This window comes from Pantherophis guttatus, chromosome 12 (assembly GCF_059756535.1).
Source record: "Pantherophis guttatus breed Tessera chromosome 12, ASM5975653v1, whole genome shotgun sequence".
In the NCBI taxonomy this organism is placed as follows: Eukaryota; Metazoa; Chordata; class Lepidosauria; order Squamata; family Colubridae; genus Pantherophis; species Pantherophis guttatus.
The window spans coordinates 25025001-25031812 of record NC_142074.1 but is presented as its reverse complement, the minus strand read 5'-3'; the positions used below and the strand labels follow the sequence as shown (position 1 = coordinate 25031812).

The 6812-nt window shown below is 45.4% G+C and overlaps 2 protein-coding genes across 2 annotated transcripts in view; both read left to right on the top strand.

The window, feature by feature from the left end:
* The first annotated feature begins 2054 nt into the window (after positions 1-2054).
* Positions 2055-3180, top strand: LOC148112239 (adhesion G protein-coupled receptor G4-like). Its single transcript, XM_087877649.1, has 2 exons — positions 2055-2148; positions 2549-3180. The coding sequence occupies exons 1-2, from the start codon at positions 2055-2057 to the stop codon at positions 3178-3180; spliced, it is 726 nt and encodes a 241-aa protein (XP_087733775.1).
* A 2570-nt stretch (positions 3181-5750) lies between these two features.
* The window catches only part of LOC148112238 (adhesion G protein-coupled receptor G4-like), a 3208-nt gene continuing 2146 nt past the window's right edge, over positions 5751-6812 (top strand). The window contains exons 1-2 of the mRNA XM_087877648.1: positions 5751-5857; positions 6342-6812. The exon at positions 6342-6812 is cut by the window's right edge and continues 153 nt beyond it. Coding sequence (XP_087733774.1) covers positions 6377-6812 — 436 coding nt within the window. The 5' untranslated portion in view covers positions 5751-5857; positions 6342-6376. The remainder of the gene's footprint in view (positions 5858-6341) is intronic.

The window sequence follows — 6812 nt, the reverse complement described above, 5'->3', positions numbered from 1 at the left end:
ATGGCATTATTTTCCACTGTTGCGGATTCCGCAGTCTTTAACGGGGTGTGTCCGGGCCCAAAGAATAATGGCCGCAGAAAAGATAACTGCTCTTCCTTCCAAAGTCCAGGGCCAAGCTCTGTGTAGCAGAAACGACACCTTCCGAATCTATGGTTCGAAAGATCCAGAGAGAACTCCGAGTCATAAAACTCATGAAAATGAAGTGTGAATTCCAATAAAGTTAAATAAAAGAGGGAATTTGGAACTCTTTTTAAATTAAGAAAAGTGGGAAATTGAGCCCGGTTGTAAAATCGGGTCTTAGGTTTTCTTCATTCTGATGTTTCTTCCCACCCCAATCAAAAGTATGGGTAGTCCTCGAATAATGACCTCAACTAGGAACAGAACTTCCATTGCTAAGCAGTGGGGCTATTAAGCGAGCCACACCCAATTTTACAACTTTTTTTTTTTTTTTTTGCTACCGTGGTTAAGCGAATCCAGCTTCCCCCATTGACTTTGCTCGTTGGAAATGGCGATCCCACAAACGTCATAAATACGAGCCAGTTGCCCAATGCCTGGATTTCCAGCACGTGAAGGCAGGGATGGTCGTAGGTGCGAGACTTTTTCCAGTGTCACTGTAACTTTGAACAGTTGCTAAAAATGGTCGTAAGTCAAGGACTATCTGTATGGGAGTGTTGCAACTTAGTTGTCAGGGTTCCAAGTAATAGATCCATAGCAAGCAAAACTCCGAAGCAGGTGGATTCCTCAAAGAATAGCTTTATTGGAAATATCATATTGGCACAGATTTGGTGAAAACCGACTCTGAAGGTTCTCATGGTTTTCACCTAATTAAAAGAGAAAGTTTTCCCACAACCCCAAACAAACAGTCACATGATTTAATCAAGGCGCTGTCTGGTCGTCTGGTGACCTTACTCCTCCTTCCACAGTCCAGGTGTGAGAATGTCCTTGGTTCTCAAGAGAAAGTATTTTGTTTTGGCTATCCAACCCCAGCTATCTCTAATCTCCTATCCCTTAGTTCCAGTGTGGCAACAGTGAAGCTCCAAGATGGCTCCGGTCGGGTCAGCTTCAGGGTTGACATCGATATTTGCAAAAGGATCCCATATTTCATAATTCCGATGGCATTTTCCCCACCGTTGTTTGAGATTTTTCTCCATCAGTAACTGGGAAAAAGTTCCCGAATTCAATTTTCCCCGGGGGAAAGAGAGGAACTCTAAAGACCTACAGGTGTCTGAACAACTTTCCGTACAAAACCGTGTTCCCATTCCCATGTATGATTGCATTGCGTTAATCTAATCTTTGTTCTTTCCTTCTAGCAAGATTAGATTTTATGATCCAATAAATTATTGAAATTTCCATGACATTGAAAGTTCTAAAGATCAGAGTTCATCAGATCCTGCTGATCACTTCTAGCCAAGGAAGCCAGTTCTGAGCACGGTGCTTTTCTTTAAATATGTTCCGCGTTTGCTTCAAATCAAGGAAACCTTCAAGTTTCTAAGCCTCATGGTGAGGGAATCATCCCAGTGAGATGCCCAAATCAGGAAGGTCGTAAGGGAGAAAGAGGCAGGGTTGATTTGGCTGATTGCCACGTTGATGGGAATTTTTCTGAAGTCCTCTCAGCTGGTGAGATACTGTTGATGGACCCTGAAGATTGAAGCTGTCCAGGATTTATCTTTTAATTTCCTCCTTGAGATCAGAGACTGATGGGAAAGAGACTTGATTCTGCAACCTGGGAGCAAAGCTCTCCTTGATGATTCCTTCCTCAGGTAAGTTGGTGGTGGATCCACAGAACATCTTGTCTCAGACTGACTTGGAAATATCCTAAAGGGTTGATTTCAGCTGTTTAAGGAGTTCATCTCCCCAGATCTGGAACTCTGTGGAGGGCCATCCAGGCCTTATACATCTAGAAGGCATCAGCTGTGGAGAGAAGTCAGAGGTTGAATATAGTCCAGGATGGTAGAGAGAGTCAGTGGAGTTAAATCAGGGTTTCTGTTGATGTCTTCTTCCTCCAGAACGTATCTGAGAAGTTTCCCTTCTGCTTTTCAGACCTCATCTAAAGGATGAGTGGTCAGAAGTCTGATGTTGCTGGATACGCTCCATCTAAGATCTTCGGTAGCCTCTTCTTGGCTGTAGCCACCTTGTTCCTTTTCTCAGGTATGAGTTTTCCCAATAATTCAGGATGTGCTTCTTCTTCTTCATAGACACTTTTCTCCCAATGTTTTATGATTTTTGAAAATTCCCCCTTCAGTGGGCTCATAAACACAACCAAAGGATCCAAGGCAGGGGTGAAATCCAGCAGGTTCTAACAGGTTCTGGAGAACCGGTAGCAGAAATTTTGAGTAGTTCGGAGAACCGGCAAATACCACCTCTGGCTGGCCCCAGAGTGGGGTGGGAATGGAGATTTTGTAATATCCTTCCCCCTGCCACGCCCACCAAGCCATGTCCACAGAACCGGTAGGGAAAAATTTTGGATTTCTGATCCAAGGGATTGATGCCCCTTCCTCAGATCTTCTTCTTCTTCTTCTTCTTCTTCTTCTTCTTCTGTCCTAAACAGAATCCGTGTCTCTGAAAGGGAAGCAGGTGGTTTTCATGGGAGTGACAAGCAAATATGTTTCCTTGGCCAACTGGCATGTCCCTCGACTATGTGCGTTCACGGTGTGCGTCGACCTCAACAAGACTGAAAAAACTGTGGCGAGCGGGACAGCCTTTTCCTACGATATCAGCAGCCTCTCCACCGACATTAACCAGGTGGAGCTGGCTCTGTCTTTCCATAATTCCACTTTACAGATGTTCTTCCTGGGCAGCTTCATCGATCTGGGAGAGTACATTGGGGCCTACAAAATGCACCAGATCTGCTGTGTCTGGGACAGCCAGAGGCATCTCCTGGAGCTCTTCCGGGATGGAAAGAAGCTGGTAAACCAATCCCTTCCAGAGTTCCATCACCGCTGTCTTCGGCCCAGTGGGACATTGGTGATGGGGCATTTGCACAAGAACTATAACGGAGAACTAATCCTGCAATCGTCCTTCGTTGGCATCGTGCACTACTTCCAGATGTGGGATCACGTGAGAGGTCAGCAAGACCTTGAGCGTTGCGAAGATGGAAATGTGGTCAGTTGGGGGCAAAATTATTGGTTTCTGAAAGACGTACGGACAGAGTCTGCCCAGCATCAACGTTGTGGTGAGTAGCCATAATCTCTTCAAATAAACCCCCTTCATCTTTGTCATTCGGAATAAATACACTATATGATTTTTTTTTAAAAAAAAAGATGAGTCCACATTTAAAGCCCCAAAATCGTCTGGCCACGATTTTATATATAAAATACAACAAATGTAAATTCATATTTCCGAACAGTGAGAACGATCAACCAAAGGAATAGCTTGCCTTCAGAAATTGTGGGTGCTCTATTGCTAGAGGTCTGGAGGACCCCCAATTGTCTGAAGTGGTCTAGGGTTTCCTGCTCAGGCAGGTCCCTTCCAACTCATTATTCAATGTTCTATGTCAGTGTTGTGGCCCACCAGCGGCCTGCGTGGATTGTGGCAGATCCTGACGACGAGGAGGCTGGTCATGTCAGCAGCCTGTGCAGCCGGCGCTCGGGTCGGACAGCGAGGAGGCTGAAGAGGATGTGGTGCCAGAGGCAGAGACTCAGCCTGGACCTTCAGAACCTCCAGGGGCTCCTTCAAGTGGAGAGAGCGAAGTAGAGGAGCCTCTCCTCAATGCTCGAGCACGTAGGGCTGCCAAAAGGCAGGAGTGGCTGCTCAGGAGGAGGAGGTCTCCTTGAGAGTAAGGTTTGAGGATAATTGGCCACTCCCTTAGTCTATTTAAGTCGCAAGCAGTTAGTAATTTCTTGCTGGAAACAACGTGTAATTATTAAAGAGAATTTTTGAAGAGTGAGTGTCTTATCATATCTTGTCTTCTGGGCTGGTTGCCAACCTTTGCCGGACTTTGTTTATTTTTGATACGTTATAACTTTGATAAGGACCGTTGGTGTGTGTCACAATCCTTGGGAATCCGGAGCTGGGGCAGAACAGGTTCTTGAATAAATCACAACTGGCACAGTTCAGGAACATTACAGCTTAGCACGATGTGGGGACCAAGTCTGGACTCTTTGACAAATCACGGTTTAAAGCAGATCATGGCTTATCATTTCTGTGTAAATGTTGACATGGAATATTAGAGGCACTTCCTTTTTCCGGGTTGTTCCTGCCCCAATTCTTGCTTTTCTGTTTTATATCGGAGACTCAATCGTTTTCTGTTTTGTAGTTTTGAACTTTTGGAATCCCTGATGGGAATGTTCTTGTAGGCTTCAAACTTTTATTTATGAGTCCCCTGTCAAATCTTGGCTGAAGCGTATGAGAACCTCCGCACAACGTATTAAATGTGTTTCCTTCTGAGTTTATGGCTCTTTCGAACAAACAGTGATTTATGGACAAGGTATGACATTTGAAGTAGATAAGGCTGCCCCAGCAATCCTATCTACGAAATGGGCACCATATAAATTGAACAGATAAATAAATCAGTGTTTCTCAACCTTGGCAACTTGGAAATCTGCAGACTTCAACTCCCAGAAGTCCCCAGCCAGCAGGGGGAATATATAAAGACATAAAATCAGTGGGAAAAATCAGGAAAAATCAAAAGAAAGTAACCCTATATTTCCCTATTTGTGGGGAAAAAAACCCCAAGAAACAGAAGATTCAGTTCCGCAGTGTTTCTCTTAGGATATTGTTGCATATCTCGTTCACCTTCACATGAGTTCCCTGTCTCTCTCAGAGTTTTTCCCCCCCCAACCTCAAAATTTCTAGAGATGTACGTTTTGTACGTTTTCGTGCCTGTATTTCTCCTTTTTCCTCTATAGGAGGAAATGCAGAGGACCCTATAATCTGCCTTTCTACCAATCACTTCTCCTAATTCAAACGTCACACAAGGATGGAATTCTGGGATGCCTCAAACTTTATTTCTAAGCATTGACCTGGTGGCTTTGCAGGAGAATGTCAGAATGGTCCATCAGGTGGGCCCAGTCTGCTCCATCCATGCCACAGTCTCAACATCAGCAGTCATGAGATGCCTATGAGATGGGCGCCATATAAATCGGATAGATAAATCAGTGTTTCTCCAACCATGGTGACTTGAAGATGTGTGGACTTCAAATCCCAGAATTCCTCCACCAGTTTCATGGGATTCTTGTCTCTTTGATGTTATTTCCCCCCCCCCTCCCCAACCTCAGCTTTCCTAGATGGGGGTGTTTTGTCTTACTTCACAGATTAGATACAGATACAGATTAACAGAGTTGGAAGGGACCTTGTAGGTCATCTAGTCCAACCCCCACCCACCCAAGCAGGAGACCCTACACCATTTCTGACAAAGGGCAGTGCAATCTCTTCTTGAAAGCCTCCAGTGAAGAAGCTCCCACAACTTCTGAAGGCAACTTCTGTTCCATTGGTTGATGGTTCTCACTGTCAGACAATTTCTCCTTACTTCCAGGTTGAATCTCTCCTTGATCAATTTCCATCCATTATTCCTTGTCTGGCTTTTGGAGAATAGCTTGACCCCCTCCTCTCTGTGGCAGCCCCTCAAATATTGGAAGACTGCTATCCTGTCTCTCCTGGTCTTTCTCTTCACTAGACTAGCCATGCTGAGTTCCTGCAACCGCTCTTCATGTTTTAGTTTCCAGTCCCCTAATTCTCTTTGTTGCTCTTCTCTGCACTTTTTCTAGAGTCTCAAGACCATTTTTATAGTGTGGTGACCAAAACTGGATGCAGTACTCTAGGTGTGGTCACATCTGAACTTCCCTTTTTTCTTCTACAGGTGTGGGGGAAGATCCATCTGCCCTTCCACCAATCACATCTCCTGATTCAAACATTACAGGTATGTTTAAGGTCTACGGAGATTCTCTAGCATCCAGGTCAGGGGTGCTATTCAGCAGGTTCTGACAGGTTCTGGAGAACCAGTAGCGGAAATTTTGAGTAGTTCAGAGAACCGGCAAATACCACCTCTGGCTGGCCCCAGAGTGGGGTGGGAATGGAGATTTTGCAATATCCTTCCCCCAGGAGGGGAGGGAATGGAGATTTTGCAGTATCCTTCCCCTGGAGTGGGGTGGGAATGGAGATTTTGCAATATCCTTCCCCCTGCCATGCCCACCAAGCCATGCCACAGAACCAGTACGGAATAATTTTGGATTTCACCCCGATCCAAGAGATTGATGCCCCTTCTTCAGATCATCTTCTTCTTCTTCTTCTTCTTCTTCTTCTTCTTCTTCTTCTTCTTCTTCTTCTTCTTCTTCTTCTTCTTCTTCTTCTTCCTCTTCCTCTTCCTCTTCCTCTTCCTCTTCTTCTTCTTCTTTCCTAAACAGAATCCGTGTCTCTGAAAGGGAAGCAGGTGGTTTTCATGGGAGTGACGAGCAAATATGTTTCCTTGGCCAACTGGCGTGTCCCTCAACTTTGTGCGTTCACGGTGTGCGTCGACCTCAACAGGACTGAAAAAACTGTGGAGAGCGGGACAGCCTTTTCCTACGATATCAGCAGCCTCTCCACCGACATTAACCAGGTGGAGCTGGCTCTGTCTTTCCATAATTCCACTTTACAGATGTTCTTCCTGGGCAGCTTCATCGATCTGGGAGAGTACATTGGGGCCTACAAAATGCACCAGATCTGCTGTGTCTGGGACAGCCAGAAGCATCTCCTGGAGCTCTTCTGGGATGGAAAGAAGCTGGTAAACCAATCCCTTCCAGAGTTCCATCACCGTTGTCTTCGGCCCAGTGGGACATTGGTGATGGGGCATTTGCACAGGAACTATAACGGAGAACTAATCCTGCAATCGTCCT

Excerpts from the sequence above, each read along its gene's own strand:
- LOC148112239 (XM_087877649.1), top strand. The coding sequence starts at position 2,055 with ATGAGTGGTCAGAAGTCTGATGTTGCTGGATACGCTCCATCTAAGATC. Across the intron at positions 2,149-2,548 it reads CACCTTGTTCCTTTTCTCAG|AATCCGTGTCTCTGAAAGGG; the intron begins GTATGAGTTTTC and ends TGTCCTAAACAG.